This window comes from Cydia strobilella, chromosome 20, assembly GCF_947568885.1.
Source record: "Cydia strobilella chromosome 20, ilCydStro3.1, whole genome shotgun sequence".
Lineage (NCBI taxonomy): Eukaryota > Metazoa > Arthropoda > Insecta > Lepidoptera > Tortricidae > Cydia > Cydia strobilella.
The window spans coordinates 11,710,561-11,738,338 of record NC_086060.1 but is presented as its reverse complement, the minus strand read 5'-3'; the positions used below and the strand labels follow the sequence as shown (position 1 = coordinate 11,738,338).

Below are 27,778 nucleotides of genomic sequence, written 5' to 3'. Positions count from 1 at the left end.
TTCCCTCTCACAGATCGACAGCAAGAAAGCGAGCACAGAAGACATAGAATCCGAAGCGGCCGCCGCGTGCCTCGCGCTCCCCTCCCGCCGCGACGAGCTGCCCGCGCAGGCCGAGCGCGGTCTGGTCAGAGGGCCGCTGTGTCTCGTGCACAGAGACTCGCTCGTTGTACACTCCAAGCTGTGCTCTACTAAACTGACGCAACGAGGTAAGATATTTATTTTATTTTTTATTTTTATTTTAAAAATAGTTGTACAGCATAACAGTATGAAATATACAAAGTCACTGCAAAACTACAAACAAATTAAAAACAAAAACAGGTAAACTAATAATATTATTATACAATAAGCACATTCAAACTGTTGAAGGACGCTCATCCATCTTCTCACAGAACCTCAACAATTCCTCTCGCACTTCGCTCCACCTGCCAGCAAATAAATCACACTCGGGCGCTGATGCTAAGAGCGCATTCAGGAGGGGTAAAGGGCGAACAAGTGGGGATTTTCTGCGAGACACGGTTCGCGATATCGGGCCTACAAGTAGACCACGGTCCCGAGGCCGGAAGTTGATTCTGGTCGGCGTAGGGACAAAAAGACGCAGTAATTGCGCCACCAGTTCGGCACAATCCGATTCACCTCGCAAGACGCAACAGGCTGTCGTAAGGAGCTTAAAATTTCGTCTTACCTCCAAAGAGTTCAGGCCTAAAGATCCCAGCAAGTATTTGGTTGGGTATAAAAACGGGTAATACCCGAATATTTTTTTATATAAGAACCGGAGAAATACTTTTTGTACCCTCTCCAAAAGCAAGACATAGGATACCTCATGAGGATTCCAAACGATGGCAGCTGACTCGAGCTTGCTTCTGACTAGAGATGTGTATAGAAGCTTTATAGTACCCGAGTCCTGGAAATCTCTCGCGTTCCTAATAACAAACCCTAACCTCTTATAACAATCACGAGCTAACGATATCATATGTTCATGGAAGTTGAGGTGGGTGTCAAGAATGATGCCAAGATCCCGAATAGTATTGACCCGGGATAATGGCTCCGATCCTAGATGATATTCGTAGTAGAGTGGACGACGGGCCCTACTGAAAGTCATGACGGCACACTTAGAGGCATTAAAGGACAACTTATTTTGGCGACTCCATTGGTGCACTTTATCCACGTCCTCCTGGAGAGATACACAGTCGGATACTTCTTGCACACCGTAAATAACTTTGAGGTCATCAGCATAGAGCAAGCATCTGGCAGATTTAAGAACTGATGCAAGATCATTGATCATGATCCCAAAAAGCAACGGCCCAAGTATCGAACCCTGGCTGACGCCAGAGCGCGTATGATAGGTTTTAGATACAAAACAGCCGTGTTGCACATACTGTTTCCTGTCGCCCAAGTAGCTCGCGAAAAATCGGAGTAGCTGAGGTGAAAACCCAATATTACACAGCTTGGACAACAGGACATCGTTATCTACTTGATCAAAGGCTTTTTTAAAGTCAAAGTACAACACGTCCACTTGTATGCCTCTGTCTAAATGATCTGCAATAGAGTCAACCAGGGTTAGCAGATTGGTTTCTACCGATCGCCCAGACCTGAAACCATGCTGGGAATCACAAAGGTAGGGCCCGATTTGGTGGGCAACAAGTCGATTTATTACAGACTCAAAAAGTTTTGCCATCGACGAGAGGATAGCGATAGGTCGATGATCCTCAACCTGGGTGGTCTTGTTAGTTTTGGGAATAGGCTTGACTCTCGTTATTTTCCATTTGTTTGGATACTGCCCGGTACTTAAGGCCAAGTTAAAAATGTGCATCATGGGCGCCATAAGCCACTCTTTGCAGCCTTTTAAAATAAAGGCAGGAAGATTGTCGGGACCAGGGGAGCTTCGAGGTTTCAGATGACCCAAAGAAATTTCGATATCCGGCTGCAAAATCTTATTAATATGCACATAGTTTGCATTAAAACTTCGATCCTCGCGTAAGATTCGTTGGTGATCAAGATGAGGTTCCTCGGAGAGAAAAACCGACGAAAAGTAATTAGCAAAAGCCTGAGCCGCCTCACTACCCTGAAATTCATTACCGTCATAGAAAACCAGGGACTCGAAGCCTCCTTTGGCTTTAAGACTTGCAATGTGTTGCCAGAAAGCACGGGGATTGGTTTTAAGCTTTCCTTCCATTTGAGAAGTGTAATTCTCGTAGGCAAGATTTACTCGGGTTTTGATGTCTGCTCTAAGCCTCGAAAAGGAGTTGTACACAGATCTGTCTCCGCTGCGCTTCCAGTCTCGATGCAAGTTAGCCTTTCTCTTAATATCACGAATGATATCCGAAGTGAACCAGACTGGATAGCGTCTGCTAGGTTTGTTAGATCTCAGCTTTCTAGGTATGCTCCTATCGAGGACACTGTGAACAACTTCGTAAAAGGTCTCAACAGCAGTATTAACATCATGACTGCCAAGAACTTCCTTCCACGATACTTCAGAAAATAATTTATATAAAAGGACGTAGTCTCCTCTGGCAAAGTTCCAGTCATGGCTGGAGTCAACATTGCTAGGTTCAGAAAACAGAGGGCTATTGTCGGACACTTTAAGAGGCACATCTATTTCGAGCGGAGGATGGTACGCGTCCCGATGAGGTACCATACCCCCGCCATCTATCTCACTAACCTTTACTCCGTTGGAATGGCCTCGCACCAGCACAACGTCTAATACTCCTCCAAACGCATTCACCACATCATTCGTCTCATTCAGATTACAAACTGTAGTAAAGTAACCGAAATAGCTAAGTATGTTAACAGAAGAATATTTAGCATTTAAGTTTAAGTCACCTAGAATCACAACTACACCGTTTAGAGAGTCAATGATAGATTCAACTTTATGGAAAAAACGCATGTAGACGTCGTCGGCAGCTCTGGGCGGTATATAAATATAGATATAGTATAGTCTGCATCTATCTGCCGTCCCGCCGCGACGAGCTGCCCGCGCAGGCCGAGCGCGGTCTGGTCAGAGGGCCGCTGTGTCTCGTGCACAGAGACTCGCTCGTTGTACACTCCAAGCTGTGCTCTACTAAACTGACGCAACGAGGTAAGATATAGTATAGTCTGCATCTATCTGCCGTCCCGCCGCGACGAGCTGCCCGCGCAGGCCGAGCGCGGTCTGGTCAGAGGGCCGCTGTGTCTCGTGCACAGAGACTCGCTCGTTGTACACTCCAAGCTGTGCTCTACTAAACTGACGCAACGAGGTAAGATATAGTATAGTCTGCATCTATCTGCCGTCCCGCCGCGACGAGCTGCCCGCGCAGGCCGAGCGCGGTCTGGTCAGAGGGCCGCTGTGTCTCGTGCACAGAGACTCGCTCGTTGTACACTCCAAGCTGTGCTCTACTAAACTGACGCAACGAGGTAAGATATAGTATAGTCTGCATCTATCTGCCGTCCCGCCGCGACGAGCTGCCCGCGCAGGCCGAGCGCGGTCTGGTCAGAGGGCCGCTGTGTCTCGTGCACAGAGACTCGCTCGTTGTACACTCCAAGCTGTGCTCTACTAAACTGACGCAACGAGGTAAGATATAGTATAGTCTGCATCTATCTGCCGTCCCGCCGCGACGAGCTGCCCGCGCAGGCCGAGCGCGGTCTGGTCAGAGGGCCGCTGTGTCTCGTGCACAGAGACTCGCTCGTTGTACACTCCAAGCTGTGCTCTACTAAACTGACGCAACGAGGTAAGATATAGTATAGTCTGCATCTATCTGCCGTCCCGCCGCGACGAGCTGCCCGCGCAGGCCGAGCGCGGTCTGGTCAGAGGGCCGCTGTGTCTCGTGCACAGAGACTCGCTCGTTGTACACTCCAAGCTGTGCTCTACTAAACTGACGCAACGAGGTAAGATATAGTATAGTCTGCATCTATCTGCCGTCCCGCCGCGACGAGCTGCCCGCGCAGGCCGAGCGCGGTCTGGTCAGAGGGCCGCTGTGTCTCGTGCACAGAGACTCGCTCGTTGTACACTCCAAGCTGTGCTCTACTAAACTGACGCAACGAGGTAAGATATAGTATAGTCTGCATCTATCTGCCGTCCCGCCGCGACGAGCTGCCCGCGCAGGCCGAGCGCGGTCTGGTCAGAGGGCCGCTGTGTCTCGTGCACAGAGACTCGCTCGTTGTACACTCCAAGCTGTGCTCTACTAAACTGACGCAACGAGGTAAGATATAGTATAGTCTGCATCTATCTGCCGTCCCGCCGCGACGAGCTGCCCGCGCAGGCCGAGCGCGGTCTGGTCAGAGGGCCGCTGTGTCTCGTGCACAGAGACTCGCTCGTTGTACACTCCAAGCTGTGCTCTACTAAACTGACGCAACGAGGTAAGATATAGTATAGTCTGCATCTATCTGCCGTCCCGCCGCGACGAGCTGCCCGCGCAGGCCGAGCGCGGTCTGGTCAGAGGGCCGCTGTGTCTCGTGCACAGAGACTCGCTCGTTGTACACTCCAAGCTGTGCTCTACTAAACTGACGCAACGAGGTAAGATATAGTATAGTCTGCATCTATCTGCCGTCCCGCCGCGACGAGCTGCCCGCGCAGGCCGAGCGCGGTCTGGTCAGAGGGCCGCTGTGTCTCGTGCACAGAGACTCGCTCGTTGTACACTCCAAGCTGTGCTCTACTAAACTGACGCAACGAGGTAAGATATAGTATAGTCTGCATCTATCTGCCGTCCCGCCGCGACGAGCTGCCCGCGCAGGCCGAGCGCGGTCTGGTCAGAGGGCCGCTGTGTCTCGTGCACAGAGACTCGCTCGTTGTACACTCCAAGCTGTGCTCTACTAAACTGACGCAACGAGGTAAGATATAGTATAGTCTGCATCTATCTGCCGTCCCGCCGCGACGAGCTGCCCGCGCAGGCCGAGCGCGGTCTGGTCAGAGGGCCGCTGTGTCTCGTGCACAGAGACTCGCTCGTTGTACACTCCAAGCTGTGCTCTACTAAACTGACGCAACGAGGTAAGATATAGTATAGTCTGCATCTATCTGCCGTCCCGCCGCGACGAGCTGCCCGCGCAGGCCGAGCGCGGTCTGGTCAGAGGGCCGCTGTGTCTCGTGCACAGAGACTCGCTCGTTGTACACTCCAAGCTGTGCTCTACTAAACTGACGCAACGAGGTAAGATATAGTATAGTCTGCATCTATCTGCCGTCCCGCCGCGACGAGCTGCCCGCGCAGGCCGAGCGCGGTCTGGTCAGAGGGCCGCTGTGTCTCGTGCACAGAGACTCGCTCGTTGTACACTCCAAGCTGTGCTCTACTAAACTGACGCAACGAGGTAAGATATAGTATAGTCTGCATCTATCTGCCGTCCCGCCGCGACGAGCTGCCCGCGCAGGCCGAGCGCGGTCTGGTCAGAGGGCCGCTGTGTCTCGTGCACAGAGACTCGCTCGTTGTACACTCCAAGCTGTGCTCTACTAAACTGACGCAACGAGGTAAGATATAGTATAGTCTGCATCTATCTGCCGTCCCGCCGCGACGAGCTGCCCGCGCAGGCCGAGCGCGGTCTGGTCAGAGGGCCGCTGTGTCTCGTGCACAGAGACTCGCTCGTTGTACACTCCAAGCTGTGCTCTACTAAACTGACGCAACGAGGTAAGATATAGTATAGTCTGCATCTATCTGCCGTCCCGCCGCGACGAGCTGCCCGCGCAGGCCGAGCGCGGTCTGGTCAGAGGGCCGCTGTGTCTCGTGCACAGAGACTCGCTCGTTGTACACTCCAAGCTGTGCTCTACTAAACTGACGCAACGAGGTAAGATATAGTATAGTCTGCATCTATCTGCCGTCCCGCCGCGACGAGCTGCCCGCGCAGGCCGAGCGCGGTCTGGTCAGAGGGCCGCTGTGTCTCGTGCACAGAGACTCGCTCGTTGTACACTCCAAGCTGTGCTCTACTAAACTGACGCAACGAGGTAAGATATAGTATAGTCTGCATCTATCTGCCGTCCCGCCGCGACGAGCTGCCCGCGCAGGCCGAGCGCGGTCTGGTCAGAGGGCCGCTGTGTCTCGTGCACAGAGACTCGCTCGTTGTACACTCCAAGCTGTGCTCTACTAAACTGACGCAACGAGGTAAGATATAGTATAGTCTGCATCTATCTGCCGTCCCGCCGCGACGAGCTGCCCGCGCAGGCCGAGCGCGGTCTGGTCAGAGGGCCGCTGTGTCTCGTGCACAGAGACTCGCTCGTTGTACACTCCAAGCTGTGCTCTACTAAACTGACGCAACGAGGTAAGATATAGTATAGTCTGCATCTATCTGCCGTCCCGCCGCGACGAGCTGCCCGCGCAGGCCGAGCGCGGTCTGGTCAGAGGGCCGCTGTGTCTCGTGCACAGAGACTCGCTCGTTGTACACTCCAAGCTGTGCTCTACTAAACTGACGCAACGAGGTAAGATATAGTATAGTCTGCATCTATCTGCCGTCCCGCCGCGACGAGCTGCCCGCGCAGGCCGAGCGCGGTCTGGTCAGAGGGCCGCTGTGTCTCGTGCACAGAGACTCGCTCGTTGTACACTCCAAGCTGTGCTCTACTAAACTGACGCAACGAGGTAAGATATAGTATAGTCTGCATCTATCTGCCGTCCCGCCGCGACGAGCTGCCCGCGCAGGCCGAGCGCGGTCTGGTCAGAGGGCCGCTGTGTCTCGTGCACAGAGACTCGCTCGTTGTACACTCCAAGCTGTGCTCTACTAAACTGACGCAACGAGGTAAGATATAGTATAGTCTGCATCTATCTGCCGTCCCGCCGCGACGAGCTGCCCGCGCAGGCCGAGCGCGGTCTGGTCAGAGGGCCGCTGTGTCTCGTGCACAGAGACTCGCTCGTTGTACACTCCAAGCTGTGCTCTACTAAACTGACGCAACGAGGTAAGATATAGTATAGTCTGCATCTATCTGCCGTCCCGCCGCGACGAGCTGCCCGCGCAGGCCGAGCGCGGTCTGGTCAGAGGGCCGCTGTGTCTCGTGCACAGAGACTCGCTCGTTGTACACTCCAAGCTGTGCTCTACTAAACTGACGCAACGAGGTAAGATATAGTATAGTCTGCATCTATCTGCCGTCCCGCCGCGACGAGCTGCCCGCGCAGGCCGAGCGCGGTCTGGTCAGAGGGCCGCTGTGTCTCGTGCACAGAGACTCGCTCGTTGTACACTCCAAGCTGTGCTCTACTAAACTGACGCAACGAGGTAAGATATAGTATAGTCTGCATCTATCTGCCGTCCCGCCGCGACGAGCTGCCCGCGCAGGCCGAGCGCGGTCTGGTCAGAGGGCCGCTGTGTCTCGTGCACAGAGACTCGCTCGTTGTACACTCCAAGCTGTGCTCTACTAAACTGACGCAACGAGGTAAGATATAGTATAGTCTGCATCTATCTGCCGTCCCGCCGCGACGAGCTGCCCGCGCAGGCCGAGCGCGGTCTGGTCAGAGGGCCGCTGTGTCTCGTGCACAGAGACTCGCTCGTTGTACACTCCAAGCTGTGCTCTACTAAACTGACGCAACGAGGTAAGATATAGTATAGTCTGCATCTATCTGCCGTCCCGCCGCGACGAGCTGCCCGCGCAGGCCGAGCGCGGTCTGGTCAGAGGGCCGCTGTGTCTCGTGCACAGAGACTCGCTCGTTGTACACTCCAAGCTGTGCTCTACTAAACTGACGCAACGAGGTAAGATATAGTATAGTCTGCATCTATCTGCCGTCCCGCCGCGACGAGCTGCCCGCGCAGGCCGAGCGCGGTCTGGTCAGAGGGCCGCTGTGTCTCGTGCACAGAGACTCGCTCGTTGTACACTCCAAGCTGTGCTCTACTAAACTGACGCAACGAGGTAAGATATAGTATAGTCTGCATCTATCTGCCGTCCCGCCGCGACGAGCTGCCCGCGCAGGCCGAGCGCGGTCTGGTCAGAGGGCCGCTGTGTCTCGTGCACAGAGACTCGCTCGTTGTACACTCCAAGCTGTGCTCTACTAAACTGACGCAACGAGGTAAGATATAGTATAGTCTGCATCTATCTGCCGTCCCGCCGCGACGAGCTGCCCGCGCAGGCCGAGCGCGGTCTGGTCAGAGGGCCGCTGTGTCTCGTGCACAGAGACTCGCTCGTTGTACACTCCAAGCTGTGCTCTACTAAACTGACGCAACGAGGTAAGATATAGTATAGTCTGCATCTATCTGCCGTCCCGCCGCGACGAGCTGCCCGCGCAGGCCGAGCGCGGTCTGGTCAGAGGGCCGCTGTGTCTCGTGCACAGAGACTCGCTCGTTGTACACTCCAAGCTGTGCTCTACTAAACTGACGCAACGAGGTAAGATATAGTATAGTCTGCATCTATCTGCCGTCCCGCCGCGACGAGCTGCCCGCGCAGGCCGAGCGCGGTCTGGTCAGAGGGCCGCTGTGTCTCGTGCACAGAGACTCGCTCGTTGTACACTCCAAGCTGTGCTCTACTAAACTGACGCAACGAGGTAAGATATAGTATAGTCTGCATCTATCTGCCGTCCCGCCGCGACGAGCTGCCCGCGCAGGCCGAGCGCGGTCTGGTCAGAGGGCCGCTGTGTCTCGTGCACAGAGACTCGCTCGTTGTACACTCCAAGCTGTGCTCTACTAAACTGACGCAACGAGGTAAGATATAGTATAGTCTGCATCTATCTGCCGTCCCGCCGCGACGAGCTGCCCGCGCAGGCCGAGCGCGGTCTGGTCAGAGGGCCGCTGTGTCTCGTGCACAGAGACTCGCTCGTTGTACACTCCAAGCTGTGCTCTACTAAACTGACGCAACGAGGTAAGATATAGTATAGTCTGCATCTATCTGCCGTCCCGCCGCGACGAGCTGCCCGCGCAGGCCGAGCGCGGTCTGGTCAGAGGGCCGCTGTGTCTCGTGCACAGAGACTCGCTCGTTGTACACTCCAAGCTGTGCTCTACTAAACTGACGCAACGAGGTAAGATATAGTATAGTCTGCATCTATCTGCCGTCCCGCCGCGACGAGCTGCCCGCGCAGGCCGAGCGCGGTCTGGTCAGAGGGCCGCTGTGTCTCGTGCACAGAGACTCGCTCGTTGTACACTCCAAGCTGTGCTCTACTAAACTGACGCAACGAGGTAAGATATAGTATAGTCTGCATCTATCTGCCGTCCCGCCGCGACGAGCTGCCCGCGCAGGCCGAGCGCGGTCTGGTCAGAGGGCCGCTGTGTCTCGTGCACAGAGACTCGCTCGTTGTACACTCCAAGCTGTGCTCTACTAAACTGACGCAACGAGGTAAGATATAGTATAGTCTGCATCTATCTGCCGTCCCGCCGCGACGAGCTGCCCGCGCAGGCCGAGCGCGGTCTGGTCAGAGGGCCGCTGTGTCTCGTGCACAGAGACTCGCTCGTTGTACACTCCAAGCTGTGCTCTACTAAACTGACGCAACGAGGTAAGATATAGTATAGTCTGCATCTATCTGCCGTCCCGCCGCGACGAGCTGCCCGCGCAGGCCGAGCGCGGTCTGGTCAGAGGGCCGCTGTGTCTCGTGCACAGAGACTCGCTCGTTGTACACTCCAAGCTGTGCTCTACTAAACTGACGCAACGAGGTAAGATATAGTATAGTCTGCATCTATCTGCCGTCCCGCCGCGACGAGCTGCCCGCGCAGGCCGAGCGCGGTCTGGTCAGAGGGCCGCTGTGTCTCGTGCACAGAGACTCGCTCGTTGTACACTCCAAGCTGTGCTCTACTAAACTGACGCAACGAGGTAAGATATAGTATAGTCTGCATCTATCTGCCGTCCCGCCGCGACGAGCTGCCCGCGCAGGCCGAGCGCGGTCTGGTCAGAGGGCCGCTGTGTCTCGTGCACAGAGACTCGCTCGTTGTACACTCCAAGCTGTGCTCTACTAAACTGACGCAACGAGGTAAGATATAGTATAGTCTGCATCTATCTGCCGTCCCGCCGCGACGAGCTGCCCGCGCAGGCCGAGCGCGGTCTGGTCAGAGGGCCGCTGTGTCTCGTGCACAGAGACTCGCTCGTTGTACACTCCAAGCTGTGCTCTACTAAACTGACGCAACGAGGTAAGATATAGTATAGTCTGCATCTATCTGCCGTCCCGCCGCGACGAGCTGCCCGCGCAGGCCGAGCGCGGTCTGGTCAGAGGGCCGCTGTGTCTCGTGCACAGAGACTCGCTCGTTGTACACTCCAAGCTGTGCTCTACTAAACTGACGCAACGAGGTAAGATATAGTATAGTCTGCATCTATCTGCCGTCCCGCCGCGACGAGCTGCCCGCGCAGGCCGAGCGCGGTCTGGTCAGAGGGCCGCTGTGTCTCGTGCACAGAGACTCGCTCGTTGTACACTCCAAGCTGTGCTCTACTAAACTGACGCAACGAGGTAAGATATAGTATAGTCTGCATCTATCTGCCGTCCCGCCGCGACGAGCTGCCCGCGCAGGCCGAGCGCGGTCTGGTCAGAGGGCCGCTGTGTCTCGTGCACAGAGACTCGCTCGTTGTACACTCCAAGCTGTGCTCTACTAAACTGACGCAACGAGGTAAGATATAGTATAGTCTGCATCTATCTGCCGTCCCGCCGCGACGAGCTGCCCGCGCAGGCCGAGCGCGGTCTGGTCAGAGGGCCGCTGTGTCTCGTGCACAGAGACTCGCTCGTTGTACACTCCAAGCTGTGCTCTACTAAACTGACGCAACGAGGTAAGATATAGTATAGTCTGCATCTATCTGCCGTCCCGCCGCGACGAGCTGCCCGCGCAGGCCGAGCGCGGTCTGGTCAGAGGGCCGCTGTGTCTCGTGCACAGAGACTCGCTCGTTGTACACTCCAAGCTGTGCTCTACTAAACTGACGCAACGAGGTAAGATATAGTATAGTCTGCATCTATCTGCCGTCCCGCCGCGACGAGCTGCCCGCGCAGGCCGAGCGCGGTCTGGTCAGAGGGCCGCTGTGTCTCGTGCACAGAGACTCGCTCGTTGTACACTCCAAGCTGTGCTCTACTAAACTGACGCAACGAGGTAAGATATAGTATAGTCTGCATCTATCTGCCGTCCCGCCGCGACGAGCTGCCCGCGCAGGCCGAGCGCGGTCTGGTCAGAGGGCCGCTGTGTCTCGTGCACAGAGACTCGCTCGTTGTACACTCCAAGCTGTGCTCTACTAAACTGACGCAACGAGGTAAGATATAGTATAGTCTGCATCTATCTGCCGTCCCGCCGCGACGAGCTGCCCGCGCAGGCCGAGCGCGGTCTGGTCAGAGGGCCGCTGTGTCTCGTGCACAGAGACTCGCTCGTTGTACACTCCAAGCTGTGCTCTACTAAACTGACGCAACGAGGTAAGATATAGTATAGTCTGCATCTATCTGCCGTCCCGCCGCGACGAGCTGCCCGCGCAGGCCGAGCGCGGTCTGGTCAGAGGGCCGCTGTGTCTCGTGCACAGAGACTCGCTCGTTGTACACTCCAAGCTGTGCTCTACTAAACTGACGCAACGAGGTAAGATATAGTATAGTCTGCATCTATCTGCCGTCCCGCCGCGACGAGCTGCCCGCGCAGGCCGAGCGCGGTCTGGTCAGAGGGCCGCTGTGTCTCGTGCACAGAGACTCGCTCGTTGTACACTCCAAGCTGTGCTCTACTAAACTGACGCAACGAGGTAAGATATAGTATAGTCTGCATCTATCTGCCGTCCCGCCGCGACGAGCTGCCCGCGCAGGCCGAGCGCGGTCTGGTCAGAGGGCCGCTGTGTCTCGTGCACAGAGACTCGCTCGTTGTACACTCCAAGCTGTGCTCTACTAAACTGACGCAACGAGGTAAGATATAGTATAGTCTGCATCTATCTGCCGTCCCGCCGCGACGAGCTGCCCGCGCAGGCCGAGCGCGGTCTGGTCAGAGGGCCGCTGTGTCTCGTGCACAGAGACTCGCTCGTTGTACACTCCAAGCTGTGCTCTACTAAACTGACGCAACGAGGTAAGATATAGTATAGTCTGCATCTATCTGCCGTCCCGCCGCGACGAGCTGCCCGCGCAGGCCGAGCGCGGTCTGGTCAGAGGGCCGCTGTGTCTCGTGCACAGAGACTCGCTCGTTGTACACTCCAAGCTGTGCTCTACTAAACTGACGCAACGAGGTAAGATATAGTATAGTCTGCATCTATCTGCCGTCCCGCCGCGACGAGCTGCCCGCGCAGGCCGAGCGCGGTCTGGTCAGAGGGCCGCTGTGTCTCGTGCACAGAGACTCGCTCGTTGTACACTCCAAGCTGTGCTCTACTAAACTGACGCAACGAGGTAAGATATAGTATAGTCTGCATCTCTCTGTTAAACAAAACCCTTTGTTCCTTTTATGCGTGCGCGTGCCCATTGTTCGTGAGCGCATGCCACTCGCTGATACACAATGGTCACGCGCACGCATAAAAGGAACAAAGGCTTTTGTTTAACAGATTAGGGTCTTTGGCGAAAAAATCATTTGAGAAGATGCAGGCTATATGAATTTTCTCAAATGGTTTTTACGCCTCACACTCTAATATGTTAAACAAAATCCTTTATTTCTTTTGTTTAGCGGTTACCAATGCTACCGCTGCTGACTGAACGGGAAAAAACTCGTTTAAAAAGAAATTCTACCGTCCTATTTATATGGTTCAAATTTATGTAATAATCATTCTTAGGCCACACACAGGCAAACGATCGTCCTTCGTTACCCAAACTCGTTCTCAGAATGAGCTGTTACATTTTGAACCTTAATACTATCGCGATAGTTGCTTTTTAACGACATGGCCGTGGCACTGCGCTGTGTTCTCTCAAAATTACAACCCCGCAATAAAAATGTCATATAGGCCATGCTTACGATTATTATCCGACATGTGTCTTCTATTCACAGAGGAGATCCTAGGCGTGCTAAAGTGGAGTACACACCACGCGGAAGGCACGCTCCGACAAGCGCTGACAAGACTCATGCACGTGCCGAGCGAGGAATTAGTCAAGTTCCTGCAGGATATACTGGATGCGTTGTTTAGTATATTGACACAGGTACCGTTTGATACTTTATGACCTGCTTAAAGGGGCCCACTGACTATCAATCCGACGGACGATATCGGCCTGTCAGTTGTTCGGAACTGTCAAATTTTTATAACATTTAAAACTTTCGCTTTTTGAACACATATTAAATCACATTTACAAATTCGCGATAGACCCGATTGTAAATGTGATTTAATATGTGTCAAATTTTTGTTCTAACTGACAGGCCCCACCTCACCCAAGGCAGTAATTTTTCCACTTTTGAATTTATTCTAAGCATACTTATACTATCTTTCAGGTCCCAGAAGAGCAAGAAAGCTACACAGAAAACAGCTACGGCGTGTTAGTGTTAGAAAGTCTGATGCGGGTTGTATCTTTAGTGGCTGACCACAAATACCAACACTTTCAGCCCGTCCTGTACGCGTATATTGATGATAGCTTCTGTGACGCATTGGCTTATGAGTGAGTATAATTTGTTCTTTATAATTAGCTGGGCTGGTCTTACATTTATACAGGATGGAAAAAAAATAATGGGCCCTGAAGGGAAAGTGCCTTAAAACCTTAAGTTAGCTCATTTTTCTTAAAGGAAACATTCTTTTATTTTTAAAAAGTAACAAAACTGCATTAAAATATTTTTAATATATATTAAAAATTTTACTTTTCCAAAAATATTCTTGAGTACTAAATATTCGATTTTATGGATATTTTGTACGACAGACGAGTGTAAGACCTAATGTTTCTTGGAGAAATGTTATCATTAACATTAACTGTATCGACTAGTAGAATAAATTAGAGTAAATGTTTTTTTTTTTTTTTTTTTTTTTATTTAGGAAACAAACAGTCACATACAGATAAGTTTAAACTTGCAGATATACAATAAGACCTATAGTTCCATTAATTATAACATACCGATATTGATAACAAGTAGAAACAGGGCTTGTTCAGCACTGCCTATAAATAGGAAGATACACAGAAGTAACAATTGGATACACAACTAATAAAGTACCTAAGTATCAAACATGCTTACAAACATACATACGTTACATAAGACTATAGAACAATTACATTTTTTTTTACATGATGTGATGAAATTATACATTTTATTTTCAGAAAACTGATTTCCGTAATAGTCTGGGTGATCACCTCAGCAGAGCAAGGAGAGCTAGCGTTAAAGAGGCTGCTTCAATGTATGAAATGCCTAGAATGTTTGATTCGCTTCATCGTTCGGAGTCGACAGTTAAGGAGCGCGCTCGGCGATCCACAAGCTCACGAGGACTTCAGGTTTCAATTTGAGGTACTTTCTACATATCTCTTATTAGTAATCTCATATCTATTACCTAGTTTCTAGTCCCTTAAATACCAGTAAACCTCAATGTGCTGAAGGGTAAAATTTAGAGGGCTGCTAAGGCCTTAAAAAGCGGTCCATCTATTATTTTAAATATTTCATAATTTTAGTTAATTATCGCTCGACCTCGTTTCCGTATTCATGTTGGTCTCGCGGGAGTGTTACATCCAAAATGTTTCTTCCACAGAGTCTGATGGAGGCGCTAGTATGGCTGATGCGGTGTGGGGACTACGCCCTAACATGTCAAGGTTCCGCGCTTAAGTACCTACCGCACGCCGTGCCACATGCCATTAAAGTGTTCCCGCAGACTGAGCTCAGGTAAACCTTATATTAGAATAGAATAATGTTTATTCAGGCAACACATCATTACATTACAAAATGCATAACAAAAATTTGAAAGAAGAAGTATACAAAACACAGATAAAGACAGCCAGACAGACAGATGTGAGGCTGGAGCAACACCTTGTTGAGCAAATAGGTGTTTTTTCAGTTTGGACTTGAACCAAATAGGTGGTGGAAGTTTATTCCAGCACTTCGTAGCAGCATAGTGAAAACTGCCACGAAATGTTGCGGTATTGTGCCTTGGGCAAATCAGGCACTAGTCTAGTATTACACGTAGTCCGGGCACTGGACGTGATACCTCTATTCCGTGTTGGCAAGTAACCCATGCTCGTCTTATTCGAACTCGTCCGCGGTTTGCTGTGCTGCGCAACCAATGCGTTTGCTAATCTGCTTAATACCTCGGGCACACACTCGACGAGTATCATGAGAGGTAGCATACTACTTAGGGAAGTAGGCAGAAACGTAGTGTGGCCTCGTTACTTGTCATGCTCTTCGTCATTCCCACCGCTTTCTATTTTGTTGGTTTTTTGGCGCGACGCAAAGGGCAACGTCACGGCAGCGCTAGGAGCAGAGCGAGGAACAGCGCGGAAAGCGTAGTGTGGCAGACGTATAAAAGGCGGACAGAAGTTTTTTTTTTAATATTATAGGACATTATTACACAAGAAATAAAACTATGAAAACGGATTATATCGCGTATATTGAATTTATAATACATCCCGACGTTTCGAACTCTTTACAGCGTTCGTGGTCAACGGGTGACTGAGGAAAAATTACAAAGTGCAAAAATATCCACATACTAAAATAATGAACAATCATAGACTACAAACTTTAAGGCTGGTTGTACATGCAAAATCGGTTCATAAGGCTAGTTATACACTATAATTATTTTTCAAGTAAAGATATATATATATACGCGATAAAAAACAATCAATTCATGAGTAACTATCGCGGTAACCGAAGACAATATCATTATTACACAAATTTACTAAGTCCCACCACAGGAAGCTCAATAAGGCTCGTGTTGTGGGTTTTATATGTATTAAAGTATTTATAAGTATATAAATACTTAAAAATACATGAACACATAGAAAACACCCACGACTCGGGAACAAATATCTCTGCTCGTCACACAAATAAATGCAGGATTTGAACCCGGAATCGTCGGCTTCGTCGGCAGGGTCCCTACCCCCTGGCCAGGTACGGTCAATCACTATTTATAATGATTGCAGTGCGCTCGTAGTCCGTGCGCTGGACGCGCTTCCCCTCTCGCGACTGGGCAAGCAGCGCGTGCTGGCGCTGCTGGAGCTGCTGCGCGGCGCGCTGGCCCGCGCGCCCGCCGCGCGCGCGCTGCTCGCGCCGCACGTCGCCGGCACCGTCAGACATCTGCTCATGGAGAAGGCGGAGGTGAGTTTACACAACCCTGGGATGTTCGGGGCGACACGGAAAAATTGAGAGTCCGGATACGATTTTGCCCCATACTATAACTCCATATATCGATCAAGATTGTACATAACAATAATCAACTATATTATTATGTTAAACTCAATAATCGATTCTACTTTTTCCATCTTGCTGGAGGTTTACACAACCCTGGGATGTTCGGGGCGACACGGAAAAATTGAGTCCGGATACAATTTTGCCCCATACTATAACTCCATATATCGATCAAGATTGTACATAACAATAATCAACTATATTATTATGTTAAACATAATAATCGATTCTATTTTTTCCGCGATTTTACATAAACTGAGCGGAATTTCTATTAGTTTTAGTACATACTAGCTTTTGCCCGCGACTTCGTCTACGTGGACTTAGTAACCGCAGCTAGAGTAAGAACAGCGCCTGGAAAAAATTTCATAGCAATCTAAATTTGAGCATATATTATGCACACAAATTAGCAGGCACTTCGTTAATTATCTCAATTCCACCCCGCTTTTTACTTTCTTAAGGGATGATTTTCGGGATAAAAACTATCCTATGTCCTTCTCAGGGACTCAACCTATCTCTATGCCAAATTTCATCTAAATCGATTCAGCGGTTTAAGCGTGAAGAGGGAACACACAGACAGACAGACAGACTTTCGCATTTATAATATTAGTATGGATTATGAAGTTTATGAAACAATAAATAAATTCGGATTGGATTCGAAATTAATGAGATTCTATTGCGTATTTGCTAAAAATATGCTTTTCAATGGGCTTACTATTACTAAATTGTAATCCAATATAAAAAAATAATCTAACTCGTCGTATTTAACGTGCCAGTGGCCAGTAAATAGGGTCAAGTTTCATTCCCATTACATTATAATTTGGTCGCAATAAATGAATTAAAATATTTTTCAATCAGTGATAAAAAACAAAAAAATATTTTTATATCTCTAATATTACAAAATCCCTGTATTTATAATTGATGAATATTAATTTAGTCTCAATCCCAAAAAATTATTTATATTTAATATTTTAAGGAAATTTTAAGAAACAAAAAGTGCATTTGCACACGATTTTTCCTTATAATTTTATATAATTGTAACCATATCAGAAACCATTTTTGTTATGGGTATAACAATAATAAATGTGGCGTCCTCTTATGTAATAACATTTGTCCGTCCGTGTCTAAACTTCGAAATGGTATGTACACTTTTTATTCATAAAACAACATTCATATCGCAGAAAAACGAACTCAAATTTCTAAAAGATAAGGTATAATTTTGATCATTACTTTTTATCGTAAAAATATAGCGTGTTAAAAAAATTTGAACCTTAAATGTAAAGTAGTTGAGTCTCTTTTTGCTGCGATAAAAATGTTGCAATGCACAGCACCTCATGAATTGGCTCGTAGCAATCTAGCAACAGAAAATAGGTGACAGGCCCAATGCGAGCGAATTTAGAACATTTTATGGAACTTTCAAACATTTTACAGGCTTACTTCATGTATTTATATATATCTGTGGACAAGGGTTCTCTGCCTTTTCGCCGAAAATTGTATTGCCGAATTTCACTTACCAACCAACTTTTCGCAGAAGTCTCATTTGGCCGAATTTCATTTCCCAACTTTACATAACCTAACCTAACCAAACCAAACCTAGTGCGTCATTTTCATTTCCCAACTGTGGGATTGGGAAATGAAATGGTTGCGAAATAATAATTGGTAAAAGTTATTCGTAATATTGTCTTCGGTTACCGCGATAGTTACTCATGAAATAAAACTACCGACGTTTCGAACCCTTTACAGCATTCGTGGTCAACGGGTGAAGTGAAATTCGGCAATACAATTTTCGGCGAAAAGGCAGGATCCCTTGGACAAGACTTAAACCGGGCCATTTTATTTTTATAATATTTTTATATTATTTCTACTTAGTACATATGAGTCGCTTAACTTTAAACTCGGGTAAATCCATCTGTCAGATTATGCCATTTTGATATTACGAAAATGTAATAGGGTAGATATTTGCTGAGAGAGTCAAATCGATTTACCCGAGTTTGTAGTTAAGCGACACATATTATTTCTTTAAATTCTTACAAGAGAAAAATGTGCCTCAAGATTTTTTTTACATTCCGTTACCATTTTTCATAGACATTGTATGACGGAAAGGAACGAAAAATGTTTGGAAATTAGAAGACACTTTTTTTCTCCTAAAGTGCTCGTGATTCTGAGTAGAAATCACTCACGGTTTTGTGATTTGACGTCACGTCCAATGAAGGAGCCGGATATCTTGTTTTAATTTACTCCGAAAAAAGCCTACGGGTATGCCAAATGCTAGTATCATATGTGATACCTTATTCTATACATAGAATGTTCCCAAATTCGCTAGTATTAGAGTCTAAAGTCACCTGGCAGGCGTGTATATGTCGGCTGCAGTAACGAGGTAAGCACGCATGTCGATGCATGTTGACTGTTTGGCAATTTGTGTTGTTTGTGTACACTAAACGTTGTGGCCTTTTCTATGACAAGTTACAATGAACAAAGTAAAGTGTTTTAAGGCCGTTCCATCGGTTTGCCGCTGTCACTGTCACATTTCGCAAGAAAGAACGGGAAAGATCATGCGCGCCAAGTGTCAATTTTAATCGAATTTTGTCGTTTTTTTATTTATTTTAAAAAAGCTATGAAATTACTATTCGAGCGAAGTTTCATAATTCGTGTATCGGAAGCTATATGTTAATAAAGATAATATAGTCAAGAACTACATATATTTTTTTCACGTCTACGAATATCAACGCCTCTTAGAGAAGGATCATATAAGGAGATTTTTTGCCTTCTGGCTGCGGGAACCGCCTTAAACGCTTTTAATAATGTTTTCATTTTTGTTTTGTGCTTATGACAGTGATCAAGGTAACAGTTTTTGTAAGCACAGAGCTAAAATGCAATCATAATAAATAACGCCATCGATGTTATTGTCCAAAGATAACATTAAGAAAAATACAACCCCGCAGGTACTTAGCACGGTAGCATTTATATCGCCTGTCACCATGCCTGTCACGTTCTAACAAGTATGTAAGTGCAAAAGTGACAGGCATAGTGACAGGTGATAAAAATGCAACCATGCTGACACCGCTGTTATGCAATAGGCCCTTGGATATTCGCAATTTGAATGCCATTTCGCTGGCCCAATGTTACAGGGTTCTATGTTTCACTTTTATCGAACTGAAATTTGAATTTTATCATTTCAACTATCTTGAAAATGTATGTAATATTGGGGCAGCGATTTGTATACAATAAGTTTTGACTGTGTCATACCTAAATATTAATAAATTCCGATTTAAACTTTCACGATTTCTACACATTATTAAATTGTGAAACGGGACTTAATCGCGTATTTAAGTTTTAAGATTTACCTCCGACGTTTCGAGGACGGCGTTGTCCCCGTGATCTCGGTCGTGGGATGTCAACTTTAGCCTGTCTTCTCTGAGACCAAGGGGACAACGCCGTCCTCAAAACGTCGGAGGTAAATCTGAAACTTAAATACGCGTTTAAGTCCCTATTTAAAATTTAATAATATTAATAAATTGCTCTGACAATAGTACTTGATGCCATTGTAGGCTCTTTAGGGGTTATTGGTGTTCAAATCAATAGAAATGCATTTTTGAAAGATTACATCAGCACTGTACGAGTACTAGATGAAAATCAAACATTCTCACTATCAAAATTGGCATTTGAGTGGAACTAATCTATTCTTGCAAGAATAAACTGTGATATTGTAGTAATGTAAATTACTGGTTAAAGTGGTAAAGTATTAGTGTATTTCTGCTCTTCGGCCGGAAAGCGTAGTTTCGGCCCGCTGCGCTAAACGAAGTTGCCACTTTCCGGCTCCGTCATGCCGAACAATAGTATACAAACCTCGGGTAGTAAATAAGAAAGCCTCAGATCACAATTACATTGATCCGACGCATTTCTTACTTTACTACCCTGTATAATACACTTTTTTACACATTTTATTGCACTTGAAAGCTCATATTGTGCATAAAAACCGTTCTGTTTATTCTTGTATGAAGCTTCCTTTTTTATGCGAGAAAAATTAATCGTAGATAAATATACTTTCTTTAGTAATTCCAAAGAGGGATATAATAAGAAAGAGCCGTACTGTCATAGTACATTTTGTAACCACAGAAAATTCACTGCCATCTATCGATACACTTTTTAAACTAAAAATGAAGATTTATAAAAATACGATAAAATGTATTTAAATATGATTGTATTTAATGATTTTTTTATTCGCATTAATTATTTTTATATGATTTGACCCATGTCCTTTAACTGATATGCGTTAAAATTGTTAAATAACAAACGAAACCGTCAACGCCCTCTATACGAGAGTAGGCCAAAGGTAGTGGCGCCATCTGATCGAGAATCAATTTTCGTGATTTTCGAGGCACTTTTTTCCTTAGACTGTATCCATCTATTACGGACTTATATCTATCTTTGGTAATTCTAATTTTGTGATGAAAGATACATACACTTGCAGTGGGATTGCATGGACGAATAGAAAACTTAAAATCATGTCAAAACTAATGTTTGCACTAAAAATACTAATTAAATTATCAACATCATGCTATAAACTCAAATTATCTCGTTTCAATCATTTAACAATTTTCGTTCATCGTGTTTCAAAATAGTTACTTCGAATGGGTTATATAATGTACAGTCGGCTAAAGATATGTTAACACTTTTGCACCATGCTCTTTTGTCATATGGCGAAAAATATATACATATCTTTGACGTCCAATGTACTCAAAAACATACCCAAGTTATTGGTTTTACTCAAGAATGAAATGGGTAAATATTCACATGATACTTACTCTCTTTCACTCACTTGTAAGTGGTTTAGCATGTTATTTATAACTAACGTAAGGCATAGTTATTGCATTTGAAATAACTAGTTTTACTCAATCGGCCGTCAATCGGTAATGACATATAATGTCAGTGTTCGATACCAAATGTCAAGTTGGTGATTTGTAACAGTCAAGGGCATAAATATATATACATTCCCAAAGTTTCAAAAATATGTGTACACAAAACTTCCGTGAGACACAGACATATTAAATATATTAATAACGGGTCACTCGCGTGTTTTAAGTCGAAAACGCTCGACATGTTTCACTCCGTACCGAGGAGCGTCATCAGGAGCTTGCGTCGACGGTGACGGACCGGCGCAGACTGCGGGAGCCCTCCGCGCCCGATGACTCGGCGCGGGCGCCGGTGGCGGCAGGGGGGGCGAGAAACTACCCTCGTTTACGGCATTATTATTATTGTTTTAACACGTGAGTGACCCGTTATTAATATATTTAATATGTGTACACTCTTACAACTTACATTCGTGTTCACATATTTTTGAGCCATTTGTCTGGATCGATATTTTTGCCTTCGTATGTACAAGTTATCTGGACACCGTAGCATACAACCTTTGCTGAGGCTATGTTATTAAATGCAATTAACCGCCTATATGATGTAAGGTTATTGTGATTGTATGTGTGTGTGTAGTGTGTATGTCGTCATTAACACCTCAAAAATCCAAGTCGCACCCGCATCATGAGACTTGCACACAAAAAGTTAATATAACTTCAAAAACCACGAAAATAAAATTAATACCAACACAAATTTTCTCACCATTATCTGGATCTATTTAATATTATATGTACACTAACCGTATATTTTATGTGTGTGTCCACGTGTGTGCATGTTGTGTGGTCACCTGTGTGTGTTCTTCGAGTGTTTCAAGTAGACCAGAAGTTTTTTTTAGATATAAAAGGGTAAAATCTGTTACTTTCACACAGTAGTTGTGAGAAAACTGTTTTATTATATGTATTGTGTAGTGTTAGTTGCCGTTATTTTTAGTCAGTTTCGCATACAAAGTTTGCCCAAATTAGTTACATACAAGGTTTGTAACCTTTACAGCCTTTTTATTAGTAACTGGCAACAGCCACGTTTTGATTTTAGAATCGTATCGCCCTGTCAAATGGAACGAGGGCGCGTGTTCGCCATTCCTGGGGAGGCAGCCATCTAGGCTAGTCATGTTTATTTGTAATTAGAAAAATTGAATAAAAAAAAGAAGATTCATAACAGCAGTGCTATAATACAGTCTTTCCATTATACATCCTCCCAACAGGCGTAACCCGTTTACAATACTTATTTACTTGGCTGGCACGATGAATAAAACTATTCTTGGCCTACAACCTCAAACACATCAAGAGCACGCCAAGAGTTTGCTCAGTCTTGTGCGGATTCACGCCAGCTTTCGCTGACGCCGAGATCACGGGGAAAGTAATTAGTCGAGTTAGTTAAGAGGCCGGTGTCGATTTTAGTCGCAAAAATGTAAAATTGATAGATTTAGTCCGTGAAATTTACACCTTTTGTTACCTAATTGAAATAACAAGTACTGGTTTCTATTAGCACGTCTTCTTATCTTACCTTTTCTCAGATCAATTTTTTGAAAACAGACCCACTAAATTAGTAATGCTTGCTTTTCTGATGGACGTTTAGGTAAACGCGCGTAAAGCACTGATTTTGTCGCTCTTATTTGTAAATTTCGTAAAGTTTGGACTGCTAAACATGGTAATTTTGTATTACACATATCCTGTACTTGACGTTTATCAGACTACATTTTTATTATTATGACTTTTTAGTAGTGTAAATCAAAGTTAGACGAAATCAATTTTCTCCAGAAATTACTTCAAAACAAGTGACAATTTCTCTAAAAATCGACTTCATTTCAACGTAATTTTGATACCTAAACAATCTACAACATTTGCTGAAACTATTCTTATACATCAATTTGTATAATTTACCACCATGATTTTATGATGATTTTTTAAAAACTGCCCTTTCTCTTCATGCATTACCGGTGACGCACGCTCGCGACCTCATTATTAAAAGGCAAGATGAGAAGACGTGCTAATAGAAATCAATACTTGTTATTTAGATATTACGTAACAAAACGTGTATAATTTCAACCACTAAATGGAGTGCTTCGCATATGCTGAGATTGGAGCCCATTGCCCAATCTTTAATATTAAATGTTTTAAATTTCTAAATTAATTGTACCTATTTTTAGTATTTAAGATTTATATTTGTACTTAGTTCTTAAGGTATTTTTTTTGTGGCAATAAATGTTTATCTGATTCTGATTCTGATTCTAAATCTATCAATTTTACATTTTTGCTCCAAAATCGACTACGGCCTCTTAATGCATAATTCACCTTTATTTTAAATATATTTGAATGGGTTACACTTGTTTTCAGTTATCATATTAAATTACTCACAAAGGTAGTCAGAAGGAAAAGAAATAAATGGTTTGATGGCTAGCACTTCCAAGTATCATAAGGGACCTTTTTGTGTTTTAAAGGGTTAGTTAGATGTGTGTCCTGGTCTATGTTTTAGTAACTAATCATTAATTAATTATAACTTATAACCATCACTTAAACTTTCACATCTTTTTTTTTTTCAAACATTACTTCACTCTCGTATTCCTTCTATCACATGTTTGGAACTTTATTATATTTAAATGAAACCGTTTATTTATTTATTTCTCGTATTATAAGTATTTTTAAGTTTGTCGTAAATTCAACTAGTCTAGTTTTACAAATTTAATTTTAACAACGCCTTAAATAACATTATTAAAACAAATGATTAGAGCATCACTGACACTGCAAATGTGATTTTTTTTCCATTAAATTATGACGTTTAAGATAACACTTGCACAGTCCGTGCTATCAAAATCGCTGCAGAGTTAGCTTGGTCTGACTCTAGAATTAATGCCTCAATTAAAATTTGTAAAATACATACTAAAAATTACGAGTTGAATTTACTAATATCTAATATATTTTTAAACCCTATATTTAAATAATAACGAAACGTAATAATGCAATGATTTTTGATATTGGTGTTTAAAAAAAATAAAACATTTTAACATGAGCCTTCGATGTCGCTCACTAAAATTGTGTGCAAATTCTTGATGTTATCGCATGTTTCACGTTTGACAGTTTAAGAAACTGTCAAACGTGAATGTCACTGGTCATTTTAAATTTTAATTTATTGTTACATGGCAAAGAATTAAAAAAATAATTATTTTGATGGATAAAATGACCAGTATGCATTAAATTTGGTGTACGCTTGTACATGATACCCGATACGAAATGAAAATCGAAGTAATAATTAGTAGGTACCACCCTGCTTTTTTCATATTGGTCTTTGGAAAACCAACGTCTATTGTATTACCTTCAACTCCTTCTCCCTATCCTAATTTCAATGTTTTGGAAGATTTACTAGCCCATTGACCTCCCTCCCCCACTTCTAATCCCTGGTTTGGATACCAAATCTCAATTTATTGACGTTGGATTTTCTTTATCTGAATGTCACGCTGATGTTCCTTCTGGGATGAACGGGATTAAGATAAACCGCTTGAGTTACTGTTGTAAGTTACGAGTATATAAGCCATTGTAGAGAGAGACTCGACTGAGGCCATCAGAAGACGAGGTTGTCATGCCTCGTAATCGCTACTTATCTAATTACTAGCTATTGCCCACGACTTTGTCTGCGTGGAATAAGTAATTTGAGTAGTTTATTTTTTATCCAATTAAATCCTGCTTTTTTAAATTCTCCATACAAACCTTTATTTGAGTCATCACGCCTAGATAAAGTGTAACGGCAATCATTCAATTTAAGAATAGGTTTACATCACTTATCTCAATTCCACCCTGCTTTTCACTTTCTTTAATAAGAAGTCCATTTTTCCCCGGGACTCTAAATATATTTATACCAAATTTCAACTAAATCGATTCAGCGGTTTAAGCATGAAGATGTAACAGACAGACAGACACACTTTAACTTCATAATATTATTTATATGGTTTCTTCTCTCATGATTTAAATGCAATGTATTTATGGAATAAGTACCTACTTCCTCTCCACTCTTAGTCGTATCAGCGTGGTATTGAGATCGCACGGGGAACCTGTGTATCATATTTGATACATTCGTATCGGGTATCGTTGCACCAAGCTATCGGGTGTGACAGTTGGACCGCGAGGCGGCGCACAAGTCTCGCTCCGTGGACAAGGCGGCCCGGCTGCTCGGCGCGGACTCGTCGCGGCTACACGACCCTACGCAGCATCAGCAAATCGTATGTATTGACTTGGAGGCCGTTGGTGGACCTTGTGTCTTTGCAGTAAGGTTCATTTATGGTTAGTTAACTGTGAACACAAATGAAGAAGCATGAATGACTACAAGTTACTCGCATTTTGGTGCTCATAACGGCAAAACACCAAGTCAAACAAAGCTTGAAAGTCTTATGGAGCGGCATTGTTTACAAAACAATGGTTTCATCAAGAGCATTTTCATCACACATTAATATTTCCGATCAATCAATCAATCAATCAATTCTTTATGTGTTCATCACAGGTACATAAATAGGTGGTAACAGCTAACACACAGGAACAGCTATGATGTGCCTTTTAGCGTACGAAATTAAAGCTAATTATAACTATACAGAAAACTAATAATTATAGCTCGACAGAAAGTACCATGTCATTTTAAATTTTTTTCCTACTTAGCTATTAAGTAGTTTATTTCCAGTAAGATTTTATAGAAACATGAAACTATTGTATTATTTTTGTAGCTGTTGGTGTAGATATTTCTAATTATGTTTAGAAAAAAATGTAGAAGAAGAGGGCTTCTTCTTTAAGTGTTTTAATAAGTTTGTTCGACTTTTTATTCCCTAGGGAATATTTTTGGTTAAGTTGCTAAATGTACGACTATATTAATAATTAAATCCTTTGATGGAATGCAGCCTGTGCACGCAAAAGGTCAGTTTAAAATAAAATACAACACACCTGCCGTACATTCTCACAATATTAGATTACATGAATAACTTTACATAATAGTAAAACCACTTACCATCAGGTGGGATCGTGGTCAAACGCCTGCCTATTCATCATAAAAAAAAAAACGCCGTCAAATACCTCGGCTAAAGTATCCGTAAGTAATCCGCTGTTCAAAATAATTTACACAACAAAATGTGCCTATTACAAAAACACAAAGCGTAAAACACGTCACTACGCTTACGCTGGAAAAATGTCGGTAAGATTCGCATTGGAATTTTAAACAAAATGCCAAAACACTGATCACAAGTCACTGATTTAAACTTTCACGATTTTTAATCATTATTATTCACAACGACGGGACTTAATCGCGTAAAATTAGTTTTTATTTTACCTCCGATGTTTCGAGGACGGCGTTGTCGCCGTGGTATCGGAGAAGACTGGCTAAAACAACAACATTTTCTAGGCGCGCGAGTTTTTCGAACTACCCGCACTTGGTCTTGTTTATTAACTTGAACGTTTCGATTTTACGCGATTAAGTCCCGTCATTGTGAATAATAATGATTAAAAATCGTGAAAGTTTAAATCAGTGTTTTATAATAACTTTCCTAAACCACTCCAGGTGGAGCTATGCGTGGAAACAATAGGCGAGCTAGTCACATTGCTAGCCAGAGACGACGTAGGCCCCGTAGAGGCCGACAGAGGGGAGCTGGCGAAACTCCTGTTGCCCACCGTACTCCGAGTAGCCGCTAACATGATGAGGGATGACAGGAATAACGATGATCCTTTGTTGGTGAGTTTAACTAAATGTTCCATATTTGGTTTCTAAGTAGGTAAGGATGTAGGCCTGTAGAGGCCGACAGAGGGGAGCTGGCGAAACTCCTGTTGGCCACCGTACTCCGAGTAGCCGCTAACATGATGAGGGATGACAGGAATAACGATGATCCTTTGTTGGTGAGTTTAACTAAATAGGTAACTAGCTTTTAAAAACTTTCGCGCTTTTGAACACATATTAAATCACATTTACAATCGGGTCTATCGCGAATTATTTACCGACGTTTCGACACAGGTTTCACTGGTCGTGATCGCGGCTAACTGACGTCCCAGCAAAATGTCAAAACAGAGATTTCTGTGACAAAATAAATTCGCGATAACTTGTGATTTAAATAACTAGCTGTTTCATAACCTTCGATGTCTATTTTTAGAGTTCCTTACCCAAAGGGTAAAAAAGGGACCCTATTACTAAGACTCCACTGTCCGTCTGTCTGTCTGTCCTCCAACGGATGGGCCGGTGGTTCATACCTATGATTCATAGAAATCGATCCAGCATCAGTTTAAAGAATGCTCTTTTCCAAAATGATGTAAGGAATTTTTGGCATAAAATGGATTTGGATATTGATGGGGTTTTTAATTTTTTTTATTTAATAGTTTATTTTCTTTATGGGTTATGTTCCTTAGTTAAACTCGTCCAGTAAGACTCATGTACAGTCAGCATTAAATAGATAGTGACGGTCAAAGTAGCCTATCCATATATTTGGCCACTTTAGCCTATTTGATGCTGACCGTATCTACATCAGAGGTATAGGAGGACTATAAAAAAACCTCGCTACAACATCATTTAACAAGCTGCTATTCTTTTCAGCGTCGCATCGTCAGCATCCTGCTAGACATAGTGCGTCAAATGTCGGAAGAACAATACGCGCTAGTCGTGAAAGCATTGGAGCAAGAAACCGGTGGCTCCGCTAGTTTAGTGGTGGACGCGCTAGCGTTGCTGCAAGCGCTGCTGCAGCGGCCGGTGTTCCGCGCGCATTGGGCGGACATGCTGCATGTGCAGCATTACGTCATGCTGCATGCTCTAAGGTTGGTCTGGACGC

At 45.2% G+C, this 27,778-nt stretch overlaps 1 protein-coding gene across 1 annotated transcript in view; it reads left to right on the top strand.

Annotated features, from left to right (window-relative positions):
• Positions 1-27,778, top strand: part of LOC134750691 (dedicator of cytokinesis protein 1) — a 114,842-nt gene that overhangs the window by 43,176 nt on the left and 43,888 nt on the right. The window contains exons 13-21 of the mRNA XM_063685927.1: positions 14-206; positions 12,772-12,920; positions 13,207-13,370; positions 14,019-14,202; positions 14,441-14,571; positions 15,825-15,999; positions 25,103-25,207; positions 26,527-26,697; positions 27,547-27,764. Of these exons, the coding sequence (XP_063541997.1) occupies positions 14-206; positions 12,772-12,920; positions 13,207-13,370; positions 14,019-14,202; positions 14,441-14,571; positions 15,825-15,999; positions 25,103-25,207; positions 26,527-26,697; positions 27,547-27,764 (1,490 nt within the window). The remainder of the gene's footprint in view (positions 1-13; positions 207-12,771; positions 12,921-13,206; positions 13,371-14,018; positions 14,203-14,440; positions 14,572-15,824; positions 16,000-25,102; positions 25,208-26,526; positions 26,698-27,546; positions 27,765-27,778) is intronic.